The sequence below is a fragment of the Candoia aspera genome, chromosome 17 (genome assembly GCF_035149785.1).
Source record: "Candoia aspera isolate rCanAsp1 chromosome 17, rCanAsp1.hap2, whole genome shotgun sequence".
Lineage (NCBI taxonomy): Eukaryota > Metazoa > Chordata > Lepidosauria > Squamata > Boidae > Candoia > Candoia aspera.
Window position 1 is genome coordinate 7,701,303 of NC_086169.1, and position 26,784 is coordinate 7,728,086.

A 26,784-nucleotide genomic window follows, 5' to 3' on the forward strand; every position below is an offset into this window, starting at 1 on the left:
CATATATTCCAGTATTGCTCACTTACCTTCCCCCAACTGATCGCCTGGAAGCGTTTGCTTACTCACCATGGATGACCGGTAACAAGTCTGCATCGACTTCCTTTGTCTGCCTTGCGGCCAAGAAACATGCTTGATTTTTCAATGCCTAGTTATTTTTGTATTATATCTGCATTTTTACCCCCTGTAGACTTCAGGGCAGTAAAATGGCAGTTCAGCCAGGGATGGATGTGGGCATGGACTGATAATTAATCTGGAATAACTGATGTGGAATAAAAAATAGGCTTTGTATATAATACATAAATATGAACTGAGCCTAGCCAGCTGCCATGTTTCTGGGAATGCACCTTCAGTCAGGAATAGCTGAATGCTGTTGTTACCCTTTACATGCAGAAAATCTGTTATTTATTCAGAATCACAAGGACCGGAATCCTATTTTCCCCTAATACTTGCTTTCCCATTCTGACATCTTCAAGTGAGGCTGGGAAAGTCCTTTTGAATCTGAAGAACTGGGATCTCACTTTATCTGGGGGTAGGGAGGACTTTAGTTCAGTAGTGAAATGCAAACTTTGCCCACACGGATCGATCCCTGTGACCACAGCCCATTTAACCCAGGCAGACGCTAGGCCAGGCAGATTTCCTGGCTGCTGGTTCTGGCGGCAGCGATCACACCAAGCCAGCTAAGCCTCCGTGCCCCTTTCCAGGAAGGACCTGTAATCCCATGAGTGCTTGCGCCAGAAGCTACTGGCAGGGCGTCATGACGTTACTGGCCCTTCCCCATTGGCCAGACGTGCGCTAGACCTGCTTGACCATTGCAGCCAATCAGATTTAGAGAGGCATGTTCTATTCTGCCAGGCCCTGTCAGTGAGCCGTAGAATGCAGACCTGCTTCTTTAGCCACTCTTTCTCTCCAGCTCTTTTTCCTGGAGGACTAAATAGGCAAACTGCAGCATTATAGGTAGTCGTCACTTAACAACCAACTGTTTAGTGACGGTTAAGACTTATGACAGTGCTGAAAAAAACGACTTATGACCAGTCCTCATGCTTACAACCATCCCAGTGTCCCCCACAGTCACGTGATCACAATTTGGTGCTCGGCAACTGGTTTGCATTTATGACTGTCACAGCGTCCCGTGGTCACATGATTGCCATTTTTGACCTTCCCGGCCGGCTTCTGACAAACAAAATCAATGGGGAACTGCATGATTTGCTTAATGACCACGTGGTTTGCTTAACGCCCTTGGTGATTCACTTCACCACCACAACAAAAATGGTAAAATTGGGTCAGATTTGCTTAATGACCACTTTGCTTATCAACCAAAATTCCAGTCCCAATTGTGGTCATTAAGCGAGGACTGCCTGTACCCACAACAGGGGCAATTGAGTGCGGTTGGTTTAAATCTGCCTTTTCTGGGTCTGTTTGAGGTTAAATTTAAATCCTTGGAGGTTAATTGGCTGGGTCAGTTGATCCTTTTTAACGAGTTCCTGCAACACCCAAATCCATGAGGTTAGTGTGTTGTGGGAACAGGGCAGCCTGTTTGCGCTGCGCTTAATCAGGCCAGGTAAAGACCCAGCCCCTCCAGGCAACTTACTAACCTTGTTGAGTTTTGGTTGGTTTCCTTCTGGCTTAACTTGCGTGGTTGGTTTCTGGCTTAATATTTTGAGCAACCCGAGTTATGTGTGCCGTCTGAACACAGCTTCCCCACCGTCCCAGGAGTTCTGCTCCCACGGCCTTCCACCCAAGGTTGCCGCCGCCGCCGGGCGTCTCGCCTTCTGCAACGACGTTGTCCGTCGTGTTCATGGAGAAGCCCTCTGAATCCCAAAGGCTCTCCAGTTTTGGTGTGGGGGAAGGGCCCTCCTGACCCCGCGGCCCCCTGGGGTGGAGCTGAGGGCCCCCGCACGGAGCCCCCCAAGAGTAGCACGGCAAGGGGCTCCACCAACCTTTTTCCTCCCCAGAACGGTGTCCGCTCACGCTGCGTCTTGCCGTCTGCAAACCTGTCGCCGTTAAGGCTGCTTGGTGCTTTCTCTCTCTCTCGAGTTTCGTTGTTTACAACCCAGGAAAAAAAAAAGCATTTTTTCTCTCACTGGGCGATAGAGCATCTGCCCTAAATGCTTTTTTTTTTAAAACATATAATCCCCAAAGAAACCAAACTTTTATTACCACCCCCCCTCACCCCGTTTCTTCTCGTTACTGCTTTGGTTCTCTCTGGCTCTGTCCGGGACTTTAAGTTTTTCCTCCTTTCCTTTCTGTTTGTTTCGGCATCCGGCCCTCAATCCCCTTCCCTTCTCTGTCTGCTGGGGGTCTGGATGCCTGTCACAAGTTAAAAAAATGCTTTTAAATTGTGGCAAAGAGGGGAAAAAAACCCTCCTTTTTTCCGTGCGTTTTTATGACTCGTCTTTTTTCTTTCTTTCTTTTTTTCTTTCCTTCCCTTTCAAGGTCCAGCTCATCTGACACTAAACAGCCAAGGTATGGTTTTCAGTTTCTTTTCGGCAACTGACTTTTGCTTTTGTTAATTTCTTCTCTTCCCCCTTCCTTGCCATTTCTCTCTCTCTCTCTCTCTCTCTGCGTGTGTTTCTCCCTGCTGTCTCTTCCCCTCCTTCCCCAGCTTCCCTCCCTCGTTCACTCCGATTTCTCTCTTCCCATCTGCTTGAGCCATTTCATCACCGCACCGGGTTCTGACGATGTTTCCTAGGTTTCGCTCTCCTGCCGCTGCATTATATATTTTATTTTGAAGGGAGGTGTGTGTGTTTTATATGTGACTGTGGGAGGGGAAGAATCAGCATGTTTTCCGGGGTGGTGGGTGTGGGGGCCATGTTACAGCCTTGCAGGGTTGGGATGAATGGTGGTGGGGTCTGCAGATCAGCCATCCTCTGCTGATTCCCTTGGGGCAGTGTTTCTCAACCTCTGCAACTTTAAGATGGGTGGACTACAACTCCCAGGATTCCTCAGCCAGCAAGGCTGGCTGGGGAATCCTGGGAGTTGAAGTCCACCCATCTTAAAAGTTGCAGAGGTTGAGAAACACTGCCTTAGGGCATTTGTGGGGACTCAGCCTGCTGGGGGGGCATCTCCCGGGTGGGAGGCAGGCCAGACAGGGTTGGGAGTTTGCGGCGAGAAGCTAATTCAGGGACTTGTGCTCCTTTAACAACAGGAAGGAACAACCTTTCTGCAGCCAGACAAAGGGTAGCTTTTCCCTCATCGTTCTTTCCAGCAGCCACAGAGGAGTTGGGAACAGTGAAATCTTGATCCCATAAAAATGGGCAGAATGGATTCTCTCCCTATGATTAATTATTTGGAAATCTCTTTAGAGGGTTATTGAAGAGGCGCTAACGTACCGGAAGGCCTGAGACGCACCTTTGCGTGCTAAATCAGTGGGAAATGGGGTCACTGACGGACGTCTCAGTTTGCTGTTAAATTCCAGCCGTGTGATCCTTGCAGGCTCAAAACAGCCCCGACAGAGGACTGGGGCACACACGAGTGTCCCAGGCTTCCCACCAGTTAGCAAATTAGGGTTTAGGGTCTTTTTTCTTAAATTCCTGTTCAACACTTCAGGGCACCCCTTTGTCTTTCGCTGCTGCTTTGGAGAGGATCACCAGCTGATGATCTTCCTAACCCCCTTTAAACTGAGCAGGGAGGCCAGAGAAAGCTGAATGCCATCTAGCGAACTCTTTGGGGCTTTGTATGTGTGTGTTTGATCAGGAAGCGAGGGAGAGAGTGTATGCCTTTCCCTTGAATGGCCACTGCTCCCTTTCCAGAATTGTGGCGGCTTTGAACAGCATAAGCTCACCAGTTCTTTGGCAATGCTGCTGATGTTCCAGATACTGTATGGCAGCCTTTCTCAACCTTTTGAGAAACCTTGAAATATCCTTCAGGCCTTAGGGAACCCCTGCACATTCAGGCTCAAAGACAGGCCAGAAGCTGCAAAATGATTATATTCCTTTCACGGGTAAGCCTGTCTAGATGCATTAACAGTATCCTTAAACTGAAGATAAAGAACGAAACTTACCTCTTGAATGTGAAGTTGCCCGAATTTGAAATATTTTTTTAAAGAAATTGTGATCTCCCAGGGAACCCCCAGGGACCTCTCGTGGAACCCTGGTTGAGAAACCCTGCTGTATGGTAAAGGGGTAGGCAGCCAGCTAGCTCTAGAAGCTGGTTGGCAGGGCAGCCCACTTTCTCAGCTATGGCGAAGCCCAGAGTAGGCCACGCTGCTCACCTTAAGGAGGTTAGGTGCCATGGGCATGTGGGGGGGCTGCACCTGGGCATTTGATCATTTATCAAGGACTGGCAGGTGTCAATGGTGTGGCACTGAAAATGGCCCAGCTCTTCCAGAAATTAGCACAAGCCTCGCATGGCCACGGGTGCCTTCCCAGCCTCACATTTCTGATGGTTTGGCACCACCGAGATGCACTGCTGGTGCCAAAGTTTCCATCGGAGAAGGCAAGGATTCATTTTTTGACAAGATTGCTGTGCTGCCCAATCAAACAGTGGCAGAAGAGTCTTGCGAATCAGGATTCTCCCACAATATAAGAATATTTAAAATAAGATCCCACCTCTTCCACTAGCTGGCATTAAAATCAGCTGTTGAAGAGATTTATTGAAAGTCAGGAATGAGGGGGGCAAGAGCATATTCCCCAGAGTCTGCCTTCTCTTGGTTTGCAAGGGAATGGGACTTTAAACAAGCCCCCCCCCCCATGATCAAACGGGATGATTTGGGGCAATGAGTGCCTAAGATTGCCCAGCACCCAACCTGTAGGGCAGCGTTTCTCAAGCTTGGCAGCTTGAAGATGTGTGGACTTCAACTCCCAGAATTCCCCAGGCAGCATACTTGATGTAGGGCTTCAAAGGCAACAGCCAACGCTTAGAATTGAGCCCGGAAGCCTGCTGGCACCAATGCAATGCTGTGCTGCGGTGGTGTGGTCGACCTATTTGTATCAGTTGCAGCCTCTGAGCTGTCTTCAAGGGCAGCCCTGTGTACAGCAGGTTGCAGTAGTCCAGTCGCATGGCGATAAGGACACAGATCCTTGTCACCAAAGCTGTGGGCCAAACCTAACTCTGCCATTTATATCAGGACGGGTTAAGTTTTTGTTTTAAAAAGCGATTTAAAGAATTCGAAGCCTTCCTTAAAATAGGATTGCTTCAGAATCGGTGGGTGGGAAATGTATGCTGAATGCATTACAGTTGGCTGGGTTCGGCCCACTGGCCTGCAGGAAGATGATAAGCCCAGCAAGGAAATCTGTGAAATAATTGTAGCTTTCAAGGGAAGACCAGCTGGGGAGAAGGAGGGCGGGTATTCTGAGCACCAGCTTGGGAAAAATCTGTGGCTCGCCCCTTAATTGGTACTGCTGCGCGGGGCGTTCCATAAGCCTGTAGTTGCCCTTGTAGAGGTGAACAAGCCACAACTTGCAGGCAGGTGTTGCCTCTGAGCCCTATTGTTCTGCCCCCTGCCCCCCTCCACCCATCCCTCCTATTTTGTACCACTCAATTTTCTGGCAATTATAAGCATAATTTTTTTAAAAGGGCCAAAAGATTCGTGTTAACTCTGCTGGATTTAACACGGCCGGTTTTCCTTGGAAGAAGAAACCCCAGGGGTGCTGTGCTGAGGTTTGCTGTGTTCACACAAGCCACTTAACCAGTGAAAGACCTGACCCTGAGTCCGTACGACATGCTAAGATTGGCTGAGATTGGCTTGGTTGTCTTTTGGGGGCTGAACGTGTTGTGTGAACCCCAACCATTTCTTGGTTAGTAATTCATAACCTTGTGCCAGTCCAGGAAATGGGTTAACCCAGTCACTAAATTAAGCTGGTTGTGTGAACTTGGTCAATGAACATTTCAGGACTGGAATTCCTAAAATGGCCATGTTCAGGATGGTAGGATTTGTTACCCCCACTTTTGAAGTGAGGGCACCAGGTTGGAGATGGCTGATGCAGAGCATATTTGTGTGCAAAGTCATTTAGAGGAACCCCCACAATATCTAGCCCCTCCTGCACCCAGTTTTATGGATTTGACAACAGTTTCCTCTTTAACCACATTTTGATTTCTCCTATACTGGCAGAGCTTACACATTGCATTAAACCTTTATGTTGCTTGTTTGCTTATGTTGTGTGAACCCAGATTTTGTGCCACATAAACTATGAAGCAGGGCTGTCTTCTCTAGTCTGGGTGCTTTTCAGATGTGTGGATTGATGCAAGTCTCAACCATGAATCCATTGGTGGGAGAATTTGGGAGAGAAACAGCATAGATTGGGGAGGGAAGGATGGGTTATGACCCAGCCAGTTGTGATGCATTGAACAGACCTTCTTGCCTAAGCCATTGATCCCATATTTTAGGTAAAGACTCCTCTGAGTCAAGTTAAGTATGACTTCTCTGATGACTTCCATGGCCACATCCATTCGGTTTTCTTGGCACAATAAACATTTTTTTCTGGGATTTTTTTCCAACCTCCCAGCCTAGCCTCTGATGTGGGATTTCCTGGTGGTCTCCCATCCAAGTACCGAGGAAGCCTAACACTGTCTACTTTTTTGAGATCAACCGTGGTTGGATAGATGCTGGTGCATCGCTGGCCCACGTGTTTTTGGTTTTTTTTTAATTTAAAAGGCGTAGGTTGATACAAGACTTTGTCAAGATTCCTTGTCCCCTAGAACACACGTATGATAGAATGTGTCCCTGAGAATGTGATGGAGATCGGAGTTGCGGTGGGGGAGAAGAGAGCTCATTCCAGGCTGATAAGCATTCCTACAGTTTGCACTCCTTGGAGAGTGCCAAGAAAGAAAGTTAGACTAGCCCTGCCCTAGATTTCCCAAGAGTACTTTTCCCTTTAGCTCAGTGAAGGAACCTTTAGTCTGGCAAGATTCTGTATATGGCAGAGAACAATAAAGGAACTACAGCTGCATCTGACTCAGCATGGTTCTCTTTGCCAATTACCCTGACCCACACTCTCTCACACACGCATACACACAGATATCATTTGAGTATTTGGACCCTGTTCTCACTGAAGGTTGAACTGAGTCATTTGAAGACTGAATGGCTGAATTTACACAACCGCTGACTTGGTGCATTTCAAACGTTGGTTGGCATCTTGTGCAAACCCAGCCCACTGAGTGAGTGTGCGGTTCAAGGGGCCATAATGCTCAGAAATGAGGTAGCTCAGTACTGTAGTCAAGCTGAACATGTTGAGCGAGCACCTCTTGTGTAGGACCCCGAAGGGAAGGTTGGTGCTAATGTGAGGTTAGACCATTCGCCTCAGCTGCAAAGGAAAAAAGAGAGCCAGTTTGGTCTAGTGGTTAAAGCTCCAGGCTAGAAACCAGGAGGCTGTGAGTTCAAGTCCTGCCTTAGGCATGAAAGCCAGCTGGGTGACTTTGGACCAGTCCCTCTTTCTCAGCCTAATTCACCTCACAGGGTTGTTGTTGCAGGGAAAACAGGAGGAGGAAGGAGTATTAGGTATGTTCCCCACCTTGAGTTATTTATAAAAATAATAAAGGCGGGATAAAAATCTAAAAAGAAGAGGTGTTTGGGTGCAAGATTAAAGGCTGGTGCTAAAGCACATTTTGCAAGCACCAGTAGGTGGCAATGAACCCGGAGCATTTCTCCTGCATCACCTGAAGGGAGGCTAAAAGAGGACACTAAACTGTGTGTTTGTGTGTGTGTGTGTGTAAGAGAGAGAGAGTGCGTGTGTGTGTGTGTGTGTATGCAGGCAGTTTTTAAAGCTTCTAACTGTGCTTCAGGTTTGATGTACGTCCCCGAAGGATGCGGTTAATTGCTTAAACAATAAAATATTTATTAGAGTGACTAAGAAAACAGCAATCTAACTCTAAAAGCAAAATGTTCTTGGTTTCTGCCTTCCTATTTCAGTGCAGCTCAGGAAGGCCGAGGCTGAGGTGTTGGGTTTTTAAGAGTTAGATGGGTGCTGAGCAAATTCCAATGTGGCTTAATGGGATGGCTGAACTCTCCATGGCCTGGTTCTGTCGTTGCACAGAGAACTTGGGAGGCAGAAAGGGCCTTAGAGATCATCTGATCTAGCACCCTGCCCCATTCGCGCAACATCCTAAGCCCAGTGGCTGGATTTGCACATCATACAAAGCTGCAGTACGATTGGGTTTAAGACTAATCAATACCCCTTGGTTCAGTTCACACTTTGCACTACAGTGTAACATAGTTTGCTGCTTAGGGTGTTGAGTTATCCCAGTCATTGTGGCTTGGAAACCATGGTTGATGGCTTCAGATGTTGCACAAACCCAGCCTGTGCAATTTCATCCATAAGTGATGTCTAAACCGTAGCTGAGTGAGAATGAGATGCTGGCTTGTATATGGGTTTGTAAGTGACATATCAAGGAAGGTGCACAAACTATCCTAGAAGCAGGTCGTAGATATAACCAAGATCTGGGAAACACCTTGGCCCTAAGCCAGGTCTGGGAAGCAAAGTGCAAGACAGAGTGAGATAACAGTAATACAAAAGAGCAAAATCCAAGTTGCTATGAAGCCTGGGCTGAACTCAAAAAGGTTGCATTCTCACAACAAGCATAACCAGGTCAGGTAAAGCCTCAGCAGCAGCTGCACTTGGATAATATGCAAAGTTCGGTTAGCACTGAACTCAGTTAATTGGCTTTGCCCGTAGCATCTGGTGGAAACCCAGCCTGTTTGTTCATTTTGTGGTTTAGAATGTGATGCGGACCTCGAAACAGCTCCATGCAGGAGCTCAGAGTGAACGTGGCCACAGTGTTCTTGCAGGGGTTGCTGTGAACCTTTGAGAAGGTTCGAACGCAGCTCAAAGTTCTGATCCAAGCAGGAAGAGACTTTCTCCAGGGGTCCTCAACAGGATGGACATCTTCCATCCAGGTAGTTCTGTTCCTTCCATCCTTGCCTGAAGGCTCCTACCTCCAGCCAATAGCTAATAAATCTTCCAATTAAAAGGAAAAAAAATCAAGGGGAAGCCTGAATGTAAAGCCCCAGCTCAGCCTGGATTTCCCAGAATTCCCCTGGGCTTCCACTGCGCCCCCCCCCAATAAAAATGGCCTGGAGTTTTTTTCAGGAAGAATGGTCACCCGATGAAAGTCAAGAGAAGGATAAGCTGGAGCAAGAAGAAGCCGGCTGGTGGTCCATGGGGCGGGTGGGGGCAACCTCACCAGCTGCACTGTGAGTGTGCCTGACTCTCATTATGGCCATTTTATGAGAGGTCCCAACACGGGTTCTTGATGCTCCAGAGGTCTCCCAGTCTGGATACTTAGACGAGTTCTCTTTCCTTTGGCTCTCCTGGACCAGCTTTCTGCAGAGTTCACACAATCTGCTAAACCCTGAAAGGCAGTTATGAGAACCTGCCTGCACTCAGAATGGATGCCCCCAGGGTCTTCATAGGACATCCCCTTGAGGCTGGCCTTGTAAGGTTTCCTGCCATAGGCATCCAGAAAAGCCGCAGTGATGTCACGCGTAGCATGATGCCATCATGCATCATGAGGTGGAAAGCATAACCCAGCATTTTTAAAAATTATTTTTGGAAGAGAGCCTTCCAGTGAGGACGTAGGATTGTAGAACTATAGGGTTGGAAGGGATCCCGAGGATCATCTAGTCCAACCGTCTGCAATGTCCATTAAACCACCCGTGAGAGGCGGCTCTCCGGCCTCTTTTGAAAGCCTCCAGAGACGGAGAAGCTGCAACCGCTGCAGGCGGACTGGCTGCTGTTGTGCAGATCTTACCCTTGGGAAGTTTCGCCTTCTGTGGAAACGAAATCTAGGTAGCTGCAACTTGTATCCGTTATTTCTGGTCCTCGTTTTTGTGGCTGTGGAAAACAGTTCTTGCCCATCTTCCCTTTAGTTTCCCTTGATGTACCTGGACGTAGATAGATCACCCCTCCGTCACTTTTTTTTCCAGACTGAATTCCCCTGGTTTCTTCAGTTTGTCCTCATGGGATACCAAGTGGAAATCTGTTTATTCTCCAAGTGCGTCTTCTAAAGGGCTTGTTCACACAACATGCTTAACCACTTGAAATGCCTAGTTAACCTTGGTTAGGGTTTTTTTTCCTTTCTGTTGCACCAGTTCAGCCTGGTGGTTTTGTTCAGAATTCAGTATATTGCAAGAACCCAGGCAGTAAGTGAATTTTCAGGTTCCAGGTTCAGCATTTTCTGCAAATACAGGCTCCACGCAATCAGAGGGTGTTCACGTCCGGGAAAACAGTTCTGGAGGAAGAAACATAACCCCCTCTGGTTTGTCACAGACCAAAGCCTGCTTTTCTGAGGTTGCCCTCTGCCTGTTTGGATCATTCGGAGCCCTTCGTAACCCGATCGCTTGGAATGGCTGTTTTTCTGTCCTCTTTTGGCTGGCGACTTTCAACCTAATAATCCTAAAAGCTGGCCAAAGCAATACAGGGAGCGAGGTTCACAAAAACACATAGATAGAATTTTTATGATTTAGCTGTGGGTTGTGTGAACCTAGCCATTATGGTTTGCAAACAGAATTTATGCTCTAGGTTGGTGAAATAATTGTGCCTTAGTGTACAGCAGTGTTGATCAACCTCAGCAGCTTTAAGATGCATGGACTTCAACTTCCAGAGGTTGAGAAACACTGCATAGTGTTTATAAAGATAAATACAGTTAGGTTTTTGTCGACCACAGATTCACTCTGAGGTGGCAGAGTCCTTAACTTTTCGTGGCTGATGGGAAGCTGACACTTTGCTTTGAAACAAGCCAGCCACCCATTTCATAGAATCATAGAGAGGGTTGGAAGGGACCTTAGTGATCATCTAGTCCACCCCCCCGCCCAGTGCAGGAATCCACTTCTGTTACATCTACAGCCATTCACCATCTGCTTAAACACTAGTGAAGGAAGGAGAGTCGATCACTTCCTGAGGCAGTCTGTTCCATTGGTGAACAGCTTTTACTGTTAAAAAAAAGTCTTCCTGATAGCCAAAATCTGCTTAATTTAATTTAATTTAATTTAATTTAATTAATTAAATTTAATTTTAGAATGTCAGAGTTGGAAAATCCTTGGAGATCATCTAGTCCAACCCTCTTGCCCAATCCATTACTCCTGTACAAGTTCCCTGTGTTTAAACACTAGTGAAGGAGAGCCTATCATCCCCTGTTACCTTAGTGAACAGCTGTTCCTCTTAGAAAAGTCTTCCTGATGCCCAGCCAAACTGCATATTGTAATTTAATTTAATTTAATTTAATTATAGTATGTCAAGTTGGAGCAAACCTTAGAGATCATCTAGTCCAACCCCCACCCACCCAGGCCAGGAATCCTCTGCTACAGCATCTCTGAATGGCCTCTGTTTATACACACCTTCAGCAAAGGAGAATCCCTCATCTCCCAATACAAACCAATTTTGTTTAACAAAAGACAGGAACAGAAGGGTAAGAGGCCTACTGAGTGCCAAGGGAGGGGAGCATGGGTCCCAGAGTCCACTAAAGGTGCCCATGATGCCCCAGGCTCCTTCCTCAGTTAATTTGCTGCTGGCTTCTCAAAATGCCTGTTTCTGCCTAGCTGGTTGTGGTTGCCTTTGACACTGAGCAGGCTTTATTGTGTGAACGCAGCATAAACAGTGAATGTATAAAGGCATGTGCACCTGGAGGCCCGACCCATCTTGCCTTCCCACGTGGCTTGTAGCCTTCAAGGCTGAAAAACGCCAGCCCTCCACTCCGCTCATCTGGCTGGTGAGTTGGATTTTGCAGGATTCCAATAGGAAACACCCCCTGTTAAATCGAGGCTTTGCTTGAAGGACGGCTTAAGGACCAGCGAGGAGTGGAAAAGAGCGGGGCCTTGTTTGCACCGGCCCCCAAGGATTCTCCTTGCAGGTAAACAGGCTTGAGCTTGCTCGGGCACAGTCTTCTCCCCTGGGCAAGAATCTATGCATTTGTACGTACGTAATAGGAATTTCCTCGCTGTGGTACTTACCTCCTCCAGCTTAGACAGTCTTAGCACTTTTCCCCCTAGTCTTTGGGAAGAGAAGATTACCAAAGTAATCAGCTTAACAAGAATAAATGCACTTGCTTCTTCCTTTTTGGCTACCTCCTGCTCCTTAGCCAGAGTCAGAGGCCACCTCTGCAGTCAGCAGCATCTGGTCAACCGCAGCTCATCCTGAAAAGTTAAGGTGCGGGGGATGTGGCCAGGGCTTGAATGGAAAGCGGCCTCGACAGGCTGGTCTGGGAAGTTTGAAAAGCCATCCTGGAAGGTGCCAGCAAAGCACTTCTGTGTTTTTCCAACCAAAATGACACATGTGTTTCCATGAAGTCGCCAGGAGTTGCATTTGACTCTGAGACTCTGACCTCATGGTCATCCACCTGGGAAGTCTGATGTCAGGCAGAAAGGTTGGACTTGGCTAACTTTTTGGGGTGTGGAAGTTCAGCAGGCCCAGGCCTGGTTAGTATTTGGATGGGAGACCACTGGAAAATCTCATACTTGCAGGCTAGGAGTAAAAAAAAAAAAAAAGCCATTCCAGAAGCAGGCAGTGGCAAGCCATTTCTATATTACAGGTAGTCCTCGCTTAATGACCATTCATTTAATTATGGTTTGGACTTATGACAATGCTGAAAAACCGACTTGTGACCTGTCTTCATGCTTATGACCACTGCAGCATCCCCCGCAGTCACGTGATCATGATTTGGGTGTTTGGCGACTGATTCGCATTTATGACTGCTGCAGTGTCCCATGGTCACATGATTGCCATTTTCGACCTTCCAAGCTGGCTTCTGGCAAGCAAAATCAATGGGGAACCACATGATTCACTTAATGACCACATGGTTTGCTTAATGCCCACCATGATTCACTTAATGACCACTGCAAAAAGGTCATAAAGTTGGGTTGGATTCACTTAATGACTGCTTTGCTTAACAACCAAAATTCTGGTCCCAATTGTGGTCATTAAGCGAGGAGTACCTGTTTCACTAGGAATTTTCTTACTAGGAGTTGGGCGCAGCTTTAAGGAGATCCCACTGTTTTTATTTAAACTAATTTTGTCCAAAGTTGGAAGCTATGATTAGCTCATAGCAAATCAAAAATGGCTCCCCGGTCTGAGTTCAGATTACCCAGTATGCGAAAGACCACAGGTGTCGCCAGGAACACCTGTGCAATTTTGAAGAGCCACTGGTGTCTGGGAGGATAAAATTCCAAGCAGATTTTTGGGCTTCAGAGATTGTGGGAATGCAGCTACACAATTCCCGACATCAGACCGCTTTCTGTGTGAGTAGTCCCTTTGAAAATCCTGCCCCATCAAATCAGTTTGGAAAGTTAAGAAACCACAGTTTCTGAGCCGATTTTAGATTGTTTTTGATCCCAGGGCTATTAATTCTGCCCACGCAAAAGCATACAAGCTGCTACAGGGGGAAGGTGCAGAATTGTCATGCCCAAAACAAAACTGGTAAAACCAGATTGCAACTGGTGTGATTAAAACAATAGCCTGAAAGCTGTAACTTAAACCTGCCAGGCTGTCTTCTCTTCCATTAAAAAAAAACACATGCTTTTACAAGTACTTTTATTTTGCTTATTAGGAGACTTGTATTCTCTGGTGTCTCCCCTGTGCCGAGGGAGGGCAGCCCCAAAATGGCCTCTCCCATGTTCAGGAGGAGAGGAATCCTGGGGGTAGCCCCAAGATTTGCCATGCATAAAGTCATTTTTTAAAAAAGAGATCAATACAAGCGGGGTATTCCGAAGCTGCAGGACGCTGGGGGAAGGGAGAAGCCGCGGTGGTGGGGAATGGCGTGAGTGGAAGGGGTTTGTGCCTGATGAACATTTCGTTGCAGGCTTTAGCAGAGCGATATTATGATCAAACAGGATTCTTCCCCCCCCCCCCCCCCGTTCTCTGTAGATGAAAAAAAAAAAAATAGAAGGTTTTGTAACAGTTTATCTTCACAGCAACCTGCTCTGTGTCATGGTTTAGCGTTTTTCTTCTCCTCATTTACATAACTGCTAAAATGTACATTTCCCTAGATATTTTAAAGATGCAAATCATGCTGCTTTTCTTCTTTCACGTATATGTTTCTTTGATACAGATTTTTTTGAGCACAAGTTCTTGCAGTACAAACTTTTTTTTTAAGACACTAACAGCTGCTGTTTACATGCAGTGTTCAGTAGCGTACCTTTCTTTCAGACGTGGTGTTTGCTGAATTTGGTTTCATGGGGATGCCAGCATCCAGGCGGGTGTGAAAGCTGATCGGGGCGGCCTGTGCAAATTTTCTCCCACGGAAAGAATAGTTTTATGCCCCCTCTTCACACCTCAGCCCTGCTGTATATCCCGCTGGCTTAGGGCTCTAAAAATGGATAAAATGAGAACTCCATGTGACATCTGGAAACTGGTGAATAACATGTGTGAGCTGGAAGAGCAGGGATATTTGCAGGTACGATTAAAAAAAAAATGTCAGGATGGAGCAATCCAGAAGCAATAGCTAATGGCATCTGGATGCCACACCTGAAGATGGGTTAGGTAGTATGGGAAAAGTAGAGCTTAGACAGGTGTATGGATTGGAAACTTGTAGCTCTGAGCAAGTTTCCAATCAAAGGAGCAGCATCCCATCCACTGCCGTGAGAGAAATCTTTAGACAAAGAGCGCATCCCAAGGTTGGGGCCTGGTACTGTTTCGAACGAAGAAACGCCTGAAACCGAAAGGGAATTTTACCAGACAGTTAATCACAGAAAAAAGGAGGGAGGAAGTAGGAGAGTGACTGGAATGCTTTTAAGGGAAGTTTTGGGTGCGAAAAATCATTCGTGACTTTGAAAGAGCTTGGAACCATATCCTAATAAAAGAACTTTCCATATATCCAATATGGTGTGTACTGGGAGTTACTGTTGTTAGGATGAAAAGGACCAAGAACCTCACAAACATCAGGATGGTGGCCACAGCGGTGTGATCAAAGCTCCAAAAATGTGTTTCACGCATAAAATAACAGAGCTTTGATTGCACCATCATGGCTGCCGTATTGACTTTTTAAAAATCGTATCCTGTGTACGCCCCTCTGGTAGAGAAGTATGTGCCCCAGATTTTTATCCTCGATAGCATCTTTGGCTCCGTTCAAACAGTACATGAAATCTCAAGCTGAAAGGTAGCTGGATTTGCACAGCCTGCCTAAACAAGTCAATTGGCTGCATTCACACAACATGCTACCCTGGGTTAATTTGTTATGCCTTATTGTGTTGTGTGAACCCAGTTGGCTGGATTCATTTCTGATTAGGTTTTGCAAAGCCAGAAATTAGGTTCATTCAGACACCAGGTTAAACGTGTTGTATGAACCAGGCCACCCCATGGTTTGTTTGCTTTGGACATACCATGCCATGGGAAATCTGCCATTCTCATTTACTTATCTTGGTTGCTGGATTAGCATATTGTACAGATACAGGCTTGGTATATGAGTGAACAAACGAACCTTGGGCGCTGGGGCAACTGTCCCATCCTAGGAGGGAAAAGGTTTTTTTCCCCAGTTGCACACTCGGAAATAAAGTATGCTGTGGATGATCTGGCCTCGTCCAGAAAGTGCGGGGCTGCGGGTCAGGATTGGGCCCTGCGTCCAGTCTTTCCCCGCTAACGCTGTGTTCTGCTTCTCCAGTAGGGTCCTTCCTGTACTCGGAAGGGGGGGCAGAGAGAACAGCCAGTGAGACCCCCCAGGCATCAAAAGGTCAGTGTGAATTCCTTTTTGCTCCCTCTCCCCCCCATGATGAAGGTTCGGCAGCCAGCCGCAAGCTTCCCCACGATCAGCGAAGAGACCTGCCTCCTCGCCAAAGGCTGTCACAGGCAGATCAGAAAGTTCATCCGTGGGGGCCACTTGATTCTAACTGAAAAATGGTTTAGTCGATGGAGTTCTTATAGCCCCGTCCCGTGCATCTCAGTAAACCTGGCTCCAGACAGCTCTGTAAGAGTTGTGCTAAGTGGCTGTAGAGCGTGCAGGCTTTGGGGATCCGCAGATCCTCTTCAGTGTTTGAAACAGAGATGAACCAGAAAATGCCGGGTTGCCCCAAAAAAGGGGTGACACACAACTTTTCTTGTCCCCTCAATACATTCCTGTAGACTTCTTTCTCTCTTTCTCTTTCTCTCTCTCGACTTGAGCTCATGGTGGGTTTTGTGACAAAGAGTATTTTGCTATTGTCATTTTGGGGTGTTTTTTCCAACTCCTCACTCCAGTCTCCGGCTCTCGGATTTGCAAGTGGTCTCCCATCCAAGGACTAACAGCCACCTCCATAGCTACATTTTAACTGGGACTTCTAGTTAACCTGGAGCTTTGGGGCACGTGAACCAGAGGCACGATAAGGTGGCTGAATTCACACCACCTGCTTAATTAGTGGATGCACAACATCCTAAGCTTGTGGTAGTTATCCTCTTGGTTAGTCTTTGTTGGTGGTGCTGCGTAAATCCAGGCTGTTCAGTTGGCTTATGATGTAGTGGTTTGTGCATTGCAGAAAATGGCTTAATTTGGGCATCAGGCTAAGCGTGTTGTGCAAATGCGGATGATGGGGGTTGGGAGGATGCAGGGTTGGTGCGCGCAGCGGCCTCTACTTGGGACTGGGTGGCGGAAGGGATGCTGAGTGGAGGAGGAGCTTGAGGCTCTAATACTTTCACTCTTCCCACACGTGTCCTTGTTCTGGATTTCCTGGGGTTGCGGTAGCAAAGGGTGCTCGCAACAGCACCTCAGGATATTTAAGCCAGCTCCTTTCCTACCTCTCTCCCCTGCAAGGATGAGTCAGTGTTGGAAGCCCTGTTTCTGTGTCTTGGGTTCCAGGTTCAAATCCCCCGCATCTCAGGTAGGACTGGGGAAAAAACCCTCTGAAATTCTGGAGAGCAGCCGGCAGACAAGTAAATCAGCTTCCTGTGTTTGTAATAAAATGACCCTTTTTATTTGGAACCATGAGGACTAGAGCCTTGTTTCTCTTTAGGCCCAGGGCAAGAGGGCAAGCTCTATGTACAATGGTTCAGTCTAGACCAGTGTTTCTCAACCTTGGCAACTTTAAGCTGCGTGGACTTCAACTCCCAGAAGTTGAAGTCCACGCAGCTTAAAGTTGCCAAGGTTGAGAAACACTGGTCTGGATGGAGCTGTAAGGAAACCTCATCTGGTTAAGGAGATTTTGGAAAGGAGTTTAATGTGTGCGCAAATCATCCCAAGTATTGTTTCCACACAGCACACTTGGCAAGGTAAAACACAGCAGCAGAGTTTGTACAAGGAGCCAATCTCGGCTGAGGCTGTGCTTGGTTTGGTCTTTTGTAGCTGAGCGTGTTGGGAAATCTCAGGTGTTTGATCAGTTTTGGTCCTACCCGTTGTGCAAACCTGCTGAATGCATCAGTTCAGTGATCAAATGTCAATATGTTGTGTGAACTCAGACAGTGATTGTGTAGGCCGGGTTTCGGCTGTGTCCCTTTGCTTCTCCTTGTGAACCAGCCGCTAGCTTTCTCCCTCCGCAGCTCCCTTGCACGTGCCGTGTATTTGTGTGTGTCTTGGCCCAATACTGAACTGGTGTGTTTGTATACTTGCTTCGTAGCCTTGTGAATGCCCACAGACCAGAGGCTTGCGAGATGCTCATGCAATCCCAAGTAATACCCTGCATGTGATACTCACACTACGTGCACTCCCCTTTCCATGCCAGCTGTGCAAAGCGTGAAAAATCACAGCCTTAATATTTAATTACAAAGCAAGCAATTAATACTCTCCATCCAGGGAGGGTGGGGAGAGACGCCCAGGGAATGTTAGCATTAATGATGCATTCAATACAAATAAGATGCCATTAATATACCAAAGGCTGTGATTGATTTGGATTGGGAAATCCTGCGTGGAAGAGCAAGGAGAGAGAGAGAGAGAGAGAGAGAGAGTGTGTGTGTGTGTGTGTGTGTGTGTGTGTGTGCACGTGCGTCAGTAGGTCAATGGACAAGGGCATAGAATACAAGAACCAGCACACCTTTTTGGAATGACTTTTTTGTCATAGCTGTGTGATCTATTTCTGCACCCATTGCAGGGATAGAAAAGACAAATTCCACCCAGGGGTTCATTTATTTTATTTATTTATTCAAACCCTTAAGGAAAGAACGGGACGTGGCGCTGCCAGCCTGCTTAAATGGGCTTGTGTAATTCAAGAACGGGTGTTGTCATCTTAAGCCCGACCATGTTTCATGTTATCGTTTTATTTATTTGATTCGGTTTACGTGGCCGCCATCTTGCACAAGCGATTCCGAGCAGCGGGCACAATTAAAAATATTAACATAACAACAGTAAAGCAAATAAGAACAAATACCCAGCAGGAAGAAACCAAAAATTAATTTAATTCATATCGAGACCACATAGCCCTGGTGTGCAGAAACAGATGACAGGAGTTGCATAGGGATGCTGTGGGTTACGCCAGCCTTGTGTGGCTGAGAATTATAGGGTAGCATTTTGAGAAAGTCCCACCGGGGGGTAACCAGTATCGATAGTGTGCAGAACATGGCGGTCCCTGTTGTTCGGACTCGGGGGAAGGGCGTTTGCAAATTCCCAAACGCCTGCCTTCCAGACGTGCTGGAGAAGGGGTGGTGGGCCTTGTCATTCAGGACTTTGAGATGCTAGGGAAGGCCTCTTTCGTGGATTAGCAAGGACTCCTTGTTGCTTTGAGAGAGTTCTTCCGTTCCCAGCCTTACTGCCAGCTACTTGGGTTGGATCCCAGGACTGTCTGCAAGCGGAGGTTTCCCCCCTAAAGTTGGGGAGGGTCATCCCCTTCCGGAAGCAGTCCAGAGAGGCACTGAACCAGCTGCACTCAAGTGCTCACAACAGCAAATCCAGTGTGTTAGTCCATGTGGCTTCCTATTCTGGCTGGAATAGATTTGCTTACATTTGTGTTGCTTTACTTAGACCAATGTTTCTCAACCTTGGCAACTTTAAAATGGGTGGACTTCAATTCCCAGAATTCCCCAGCCAGCCAGCCAGCATGGCTGGCTGGGGAATTCTGGGAGTTGAAGTCCACCCATCTTAAAGTTGCCAAGGTTGAGAAACACCCACTTAGACACACCTGAGGAAAAAGTAACCTCCCCCTCCCCAGTCCTCTCCCAGCAACTGCCTCTTTTGGAATTGCTGGCCCCAGTTTTAATGGGCTGCTGAGCTTTGCAGCCATGAGGACTAGAATCCTCATTTTTGAATGGACCCTTTCAGTCCCAATAAGGATCCTTTAATTCCCAAAGTGCCAAATCCTTTGCCTGGTTCAGCCCCTGCGGTCTAGTGGGAAGGAATCCTACTACGGACATGACGTTGTGCTTATTCTTCCCTGGCCCCCAGAGGAAGACGTTCAAATGATGTAAACTCGAGTTAGAATCTGCAATGTTTATTTGCAGGGAAAGGAGCGTGTGTGTGTGTGAAAGAGAAAGTGTGTTGAGAAGACAAGGAAAAACAGGCGTTGGGATTTCCCAAGGCGCTTCAGGGTCTCAATGACCTTCCTTCCCCACCCAAAGAAAGAATCCCACTAGAATTTGATATACCGATTTTGCTTTCACGCTTTGTCCAACCTCTCCCTCCCCTCCTGCCCCCCCTTGCAGTAAAAGGACACGCACATCCTTGGCTTGTTGCTATGCTGACTGCGCACTGGGATGCGGGCGTGCTGATTCCCCAGGGAATGGAAGCAGGTGTTGGGCGGTTTCTGGGGAGCCTTCTGCGTCGGTCTAGGTGGGCGATCCGCCGTCCTAGCCTTGTGGCATTCTGCCGCACGGTGGCCTGCCTTACCACACTTGATGCATTGCCCACGGGCAAAGCGACGTTGTCTTTCGGCATCCCATGTCGGGCCCGACTGTGGCACTGGCCCTTTCCCGCTGGGAGGACACCTGTCTCTTAGCCGCCAGCATGAAGGTGCGCTGGGCGTGTTCAGCCTTCCCGGCAAGACAGATCCAGTCATGCAGTGAGTCCGGATCGTCTCTGTACAGCGCCCATTGCAACACCTCACGGTTGAGGCCATCCTTGAACATGTCGATCAGGGTGGCCTCCGACCATTCAGGGACCTTCCCTGCCAAGACCTTAAATTCCAGGGAGTAATCTGCGACCGATTTCTGCCCCTGATTAAGTTCTTTCAGAGCGCCTTTGGCCCTCTCCTTCGCCAGGGGGTCTTCAAAGTACCACTTCAAGGCGGTCAGGAAGGTGTGGAAGGTAGCCAGGGCTGGGGCTCCGGACTCTGACATTTGCACATACCAGTCCGCGGCTCTGCCCTTAAGTTTTGTGGCAATAGCCGAGATTTTAGCCCCTTCCGATGCAAAACAATGTCGGTATAGCTGGATGTGGTTTGTTGCGTTAGTTAAAAAGAATGACAGGTTTGTGGGGTCGCCATCAAATGTTACTGGAAAGTCTTTAGCGATCCCACCAACTGGAGAAACCCCAACCTGTGAGTGAGTAGGGGTGACCCCCACCGGAGTAAAGCCATGGGGCCCTGGGAAAAAGTCCCGCGCCTGGCCCCTTCCTTTCAGGGCCGGCAATAGGGCGGGTGGGATGCCGAGACCCCTCCCTGCGCCCTGCGCAGCAGCACTCCTCGTGAGCTCACTCACCAACAGGGATCGCAGCAGGTGTTCTAATGACTGCCCCTTGGACTCCAGAGCCCTGATCCTGTCCGGTGTGACGGGATCGTCCATCCTCGGTGCTGCCGGTTGTTGCCCAATCGGCCGTCCTGCGAATTCCCTCTCGGGCGTCTGGGGGTATTGGAGTCTCCAAGTGGTGTGGGGTGTCCCCGGCCGGGGGTCTGCTGCGCCGTCCCACCTGAAGTGTTGTTGACTCACGACTCCCTCTTCCATCGGGGCCCTCCACTCCAGGCTTCAAACTGGGGTGCGGTGTGGGTAGGGAGGGGGCTCGTGTCCCTTCTCGGGAGCGCAGATTCCAGCAGCTCTCTGGTCGCCTCCCCCCCTCGCGTTGAGTCCTTCGCGTCTCCGCTCTGAAGCGCCGACTCCAGGATCGTCCCCGGTTCAGTCATCGCCAGCTGCTTCTCTCGCAAGAAAGATTTCCTGGTAGAGACTAGCGAGGTTCGTCCTTAAAAGTCTCTCAGCTTTATGTAAGGGATGCCTAAGGCCAAATAAAAGGCTCAGACTCTAAATCAAGTTTAAGCTCTGGCTTTTATTTAGAATAGAGTGCACACCAGTAAAAAGCTGAGAGTGAGGGAAGCGCGCCCAAAGTTGAATTAAATAGTCTCGCGCCAAACAGCGCTCCACCCCCACCCTCCCCGGGTGTGCCCCACGAGTCCCCCGGAGAGACAGGCCATCCAGACTTGGTAGGTGAGAGGTCGTCCAGCCCCATGCGCCCCGGGCATCGCCCCGTTTATCTTCCTGCGAGGTAATGGTCCGTTACCAGGCGATTTCCTCGAAAGCGCCCGGACGCGCCCTTCCGAACCTCGCCCTGATCCTTTCTTTGACAATGGTGTCAATGGCCGATTACCGGGCGATGAGACCTTGTTGTTCAATAGATCTCCCAAACCCATTCCCTTCTTTGTCCGGTTTATCGCCCGCACCTCTCCAGTCATTGACACGCATCCGCGCTTTGTCATGCGAGCCGTTACGATGTCGCAAACATCGCAACGGTGATCATGACAGCGGGCATTAATTGTCCCGAAGTCTCCAGTTGATGAGCTAATGACTAAAGCTGCCACTGTGCCAAAGGGGTGCCTTTTGGCCTGCCGCTGACACAGAAATGCTTCTGGTGCCACCAGGGCTATGCCGGGTGAGGTGAAGATGCAAAGCCCCTGTGGGTGCTTGTGCAACCGGGGGGGGGGGGCACCGAGGAGCTTCCCTGATAGGTGGTGGCTGAGCTGGGTGGACTGCACACAAGCCTGGGACTGGTCTGCCTTGAGGTCTCAGGAGGGTGACACTGGCGCACACCGTCTGCTAGAACGATCTGCTCCTACCTGAGTGGGGGGGGGGGGAGCCCTGGAGCCCTTTGGGGTTCCAGTATAGATCCCGTGAGCCTTGGTGCCCTCTGCCAGGTGGTTCACCATCTGCATGAGTGAGGTGTCCCCAGCATCCATTCATACCTCGCCATCCCGGGCCAAACTGGAGATGTTGGACGAGCTCTGAACTGGTGTCTGGAGCCTCCAAGGATCTCGATGGGACAGAGCAGCCTCAGACTAAATCTTCGCAAGATGGAGTTGTCTCTAGTCTGTAAACATCTGGGCAATCAGCCCCAGTGGTTACTCTGCCGGGTTTCATGAGCCCCCCAGAGGAGGGACCCGTGGCCTCCTGGTTCCTTGGCTTCTGCTCCAACAGCAGATGGCAGCTGTGGCCAGTGAACCTTTCCCCGGCTTTGCCCGTGCACCACTTAGGACCCCAGCTGGACTGGGATGCCTCTCTGATGGCAGTTCACCATCCCGTTGGACCACACAAGACTGTCTTTGGAGGCAACCCCAAAAGCTGCAGCTGGAACAGAATGGGACTCTAGATAGTTGGCAGGACAACCTGCCGGGGTAGCATAACCCTGGTTTTAAAGTGGCCACGTCGGTTGCCTAGAGTCTTCCTCACCAGTTACTATTTTTAAAGCCCTTAAGGGCATCGGGCCTTAAGGATGAAGTCTGGGGCCTGTGATGGGTGGCTATATAAATTAAATAAAGAAAAAAATAAATAAATAATGGTGCAGACCTGGGGTGCATCCGGCAATTTAATCTGTCCTTCTGGTCCCGTTATCTAGAGAGACCCACTTGAGAATCCCCCTCCCTGTAAGAAGTACATGTGGGGGGGTTGTCTATGGTAGTTCCGCTTTTTGGAATTCGCTCCCCAGAGATTTTGTTAACTTTCTGCAAACAAGTCAAATTTGTGTTATTTAATAAGCCTTTGGCCCCAGTTGGCTTGAGCGAGGACATCAATCTTAGCTCTCTGGGTTGATGATTGTGTTGTTCTGTTCTGGTATTTTGTTCTATTGTTGGACACCACCCAGACTCCCCTGGGATTGGGGTGAGTTGTCAGCTTTGTAAATAAATGAATAAATAAGGCTCCCTCACGTTGAGTTGTCCTGGCCAGGCTGGCTGGAGAACGTGGGGAGGCGAAATTGGTATAGCTGGAAAATCCCTTTGGGGGAGATGGGCGGTGACAGAAATTTGAAATAATAAAATAAAATAAATAAAATAAAATAAAATAAAAAAATAAAATCCAGCCAGCCAGCCAGCCAGCCAGCCGATCATTGCTGAGGATCATTGCTGAGGATTCTGGGAGTTGAAGTCCACACATCTGGAAGGGCCTCTGCCTTTGGGAAACTGAGCTTTGCACACCTTTTCCATACCCTTTTCCTCTTCCTCCATCTCCCTGGAACCCAAGTCAGTGTGATGTCTTGGAAAGAAGTTAGCAGTTTAGTTACTTAACCTATTTTATAGGTTGTTGTCAAAGACAAGTAAGCTTGGGGTGGGGGTGGGAGCCCAAGGGTTGATCTTGCTCTTGAGAAGAAGGGGGAAGGAAGGAAGGGAGGAAGGAAGGAAGGAGAGAGAGAGAGAGAAAGAGAGAGAGACAGTTTTCCCACAACAGCCCTGCAGTGTGGGCTCCCCAAATTCAGGAAGGAATGACGATTTGGAACCTAGCTAGCAAGTCCCAGTATGCTTGGTACTACCACACATTGGTTGCATTCCCACAACATGCTAGTCCAGCTAAAAGTGAGGTTGCGTAGTTCATTGTTCATCAAGTTATGAGACCCGGTCCTTTTCTTAGCATCTTGTGTAAACCATGCCCCTGGGCAAGTTTTTATTGGCTTATTTGAAACCTGGCAACCACATTTTGCTAAACCAAGATTAGGATTTAGTGTGTTCTTTAATCCCGGCCTAAAGAAGCGAGCGAAAGCAATGGATTGTCACGTTTCTTTTGATGAAAAAGAAAACGAAACAAAATTCCTGTGCCTTGCTTTGAACCCTGCTCTGTGAGGTGGTTTTTATATATTTATATATATTCATATCATTTTTCTTTTCTTTTCCTCCTGAGAGAGCTGAGAGAGGCTTGGCGTGTCTCGGGACCCTTCCCACCCCACCTGGCCCCTGGGGTCCAAGCTCGGTTCTGGCCAAAGAGCCTTGATTCCCCCCCCCTCCCCCGTTTCTCCAGTTTCCCAAGGACTCTGGAGCTGGCACAGCTCGGAGGCATTTCCCAAAGGTTGCTTTTAAATGGCTGCCTCCAAAGGAGAAGATGGGGGGTTAAAAATGAACGAGGCTGCCTGGGAGCCCTCAAGGGAAAGAGCCGGCTCTGAGAATGGGGCCGGAGGCAGCCCTGACGGTGCCCAGAGGGGGGCAGCCACTCTTCTGGGCTTGGATTCGCTCCTTGCTGCCTTCCCACGCAGGTTGGCGAGCCGCTGGAGAGTGGTGGGTGGGGCCTGGCAAAAGGGACATGGACCGCCTGGAAGGCATAAAGGGCCTGCATTGCGGGCCCCGGGGAGGGGCGAGTCAGGCAGGGCCCAAAGGGAATAAATGGTGGGGGCTGCTGGATGGCCTTCTGCCCACCAGCAGATGACTTTCCTGTCCCAAAAATGGCCTTTTTTCCAGAGCCGTCAGCCCCACATAGCCTGTGCCAGCTTGTGCCTCTCTGAGTTGGCAATGGGAGGCCCTCCCCACTTTTCTTCCCCCTCTTTTGCAGCTTGCCCTCTGACTGTGGCAGAGCAGCTGGCAACGGGGTGTGGCCTTAATGGCCATTCATTTAGGGATGGTTCAGACTTATGACAGTGCTGAAAAAAACGACGTACAACTGGTGCTCACGTGACCATCACAGCGTCTCTGCTTAGGGGCTTGGCAACTGGATCGCATTTATGATCACAGACTGGAAATGCATAGAAACTTCAGTGAAAGCCCTAAACCGGAACCTTACGTTAACCCATTGCAACTGTAGTGTAAACCTGGAGATTGACGGATGTCCTGGTCCTGCAGCTCTGTGGGATACAGTTGTGTACGTGTAACGCCCCCCCCATGTTGCGTCTCTGCCTCGTTTGCCGATGAACCCTTGCTCCTCTGCAAAACCCATTATTTCGTTCACACGCATGCACTGGCCCAGGTTCTCTGACCTCTGGTTTCCCTCCGTACGAAGCTACCCAGCGGCAGCACGTTGTGCAGATGCTCATTTTTACCTAAGCTGGATAAGCATGTTGTGCAGGTAGCAACTGTGCTTCGTTAACCTGCCTTTGGCATGTTGTGTGAACCTCACCGAAGAGACGCCAGCTTGCATCGAAGGGCCGGGGCTAGTCTGTAGCTCCAGAGGCAAGCTGAGGATTCACAGGGATGTAAAAATGGAAATTGGAAATCAAAAGAGCTGTGTTTTACATTTAGGTTGAATCTGGCAGGGTGGCATTTCCTGATCCTTTCTACCCTTCATTTTTGTTTACCTCCAGTTTTGATTTGTCACGTCTTGGCTATTTCTTTTTCCCAGTTTACATGGTGGCAACCTTGGAAGCAATGACATTTGCACTGCATGTAGTTGAAGAAGAAATCCAATATCTCTGAACTGAGTGGGGAAGGCTGGGGCGAGGGGGCCGAGCGGGCTGCTGCTGATTGGTGACAAAATACAAAGCCTCTGTCAGGTAGACCAGACGAAGAAATCAAAGTTACGAATGCTAATACGGGTAGTCCTCGCTTAATGACCACAACTGGGACCAGCATTTTGGTTGCTAAGCAAAGTGGTCATTAAGCAAATCCAACCCAATTTTACAGTCTTTTTTGCACTGGTCATTAAGTGAATCACTGCAGTTGTTAAGCGAACCAAGTGGTCATTAAGCGAATCACACAGTTCCCCATTGATTTTGCTTGCCAGAAGCTGGCTGGGAAGGTCAAAAATGGTGATCACGTGACCCTGGGATGCTGCAATGATCATAAATGTGATCCAGTTGCCAAGCCCCTAAGCAGAGACGCTGTGATGGTCATGTGAGTGCCAGTTGTACATCGTTTTTTTCAGCACTGTCATAAGTCTGAACCATCCCTAAATGAATGGCCATTAAGTGAGGACTACCTGTGCTGCTTTTTCTCCTGTTCCTCAGAGGTATTCTCATTTCCCATTACAGTCTCCCTTGAGTCCAGCTGATTTCATGGATGACATGAAGCAGCGTTTTGGAAGTGGTTTCCCCAGAACTTTTTCAGACTTTCCAGTTTGAATTCTAGTATACTAGAATTTTAATATACCGCTAGGATTTCCTGGTGGCCTCCTATTCAGGTATTAACCCAGTTCAACCCTGCTTAGCTTTTTTTTTTATTTTTTTTGGAGATCAGCCAAGGTCATCTAGGTGCTGCCCTCCGCCTGTGTGCAAGGGTCTCCAAATCCAGCCTGTCTCCTGATTATTTCCTGGACCCTCTGATTCTTTGCACCAATATGGAAGTGTTGTGCTTTCGTAATGGGATGCGAGAGTGACCCTGAGGGACAGGAGGAAGAACCGCAACCAAGACAACGGTCAGATAAAAGGAACCTGAGTCCAGGGCAGAAATGTAATTTGCGGAAGCGTCTCAGACTTGACCCTCCCTCATTCTTACAAGGATAAAGGGAGGGCGGGGAAGCGCATTCAGACTTGCGACGCTCCGTTACCGTCAGGGAAGATGGCGACGAGAACCACGCTGGGTCAGATTCAGACTCTGGTTTCTTTATTGTTCTCTGCTGTGCCCAGAATCTTGCCATACGAAAGGTCCCTTAACTGAGCCGAAGGGAAAAATCCCCTTGTGAATCTAAGGCGGGGCGAGTCCAACTTTCTTCCCTCGGCCTTTCCCCCTCCTCCAAGGGAAGCAACAGGTGAGAACGTTTGTCGGCCTGGAATGCGCTCCCCCCGTTCTGATCTCCGTACCATCATCCCCCTCCTCAGGGAAACACTCCACCGCAGTTACTGTAACCTTAATTAGAAGTGGCATTAGCTTGCATGTCTTTGGTTTCCAGGTTTGGTCTACACATCTTTGCCTTTTCCCAG

General features: G+C 48.6%; 1 protein-coding gene across 9 annotated transcripts in view; it reads left to right on the forward strand.

Annotated features, from left to right (window-relative positions):
• Positions 1 to 26,784, forward strand: part of NRXN2 (neurexin 2) — a 326,517-nt gene that overhangs the window by 71,103 nt on the left and 228,630 nt on the right. For 5 of the 9 annotated variants that reach the window (XM_063316920.1, XM_063316927.1, XM_063316922.1 and 2 more), the window contains one exon: positions 15,523 to 15,591. The exons of 3 other annotated variants lie outside the window; for them this stretch is intronic. In XM_063316920.1, coding sequence (XP_063172990.1) covers positions 15,523 to 15,591 — 69 coding nt within the window. The remainder of the gene's footprint in view (positions 1 to 15,522; positions 15,592 to 26,784) is intronic. One more of the 9 variants, XM_063316923.1, reaches the window with a different exon arrangement.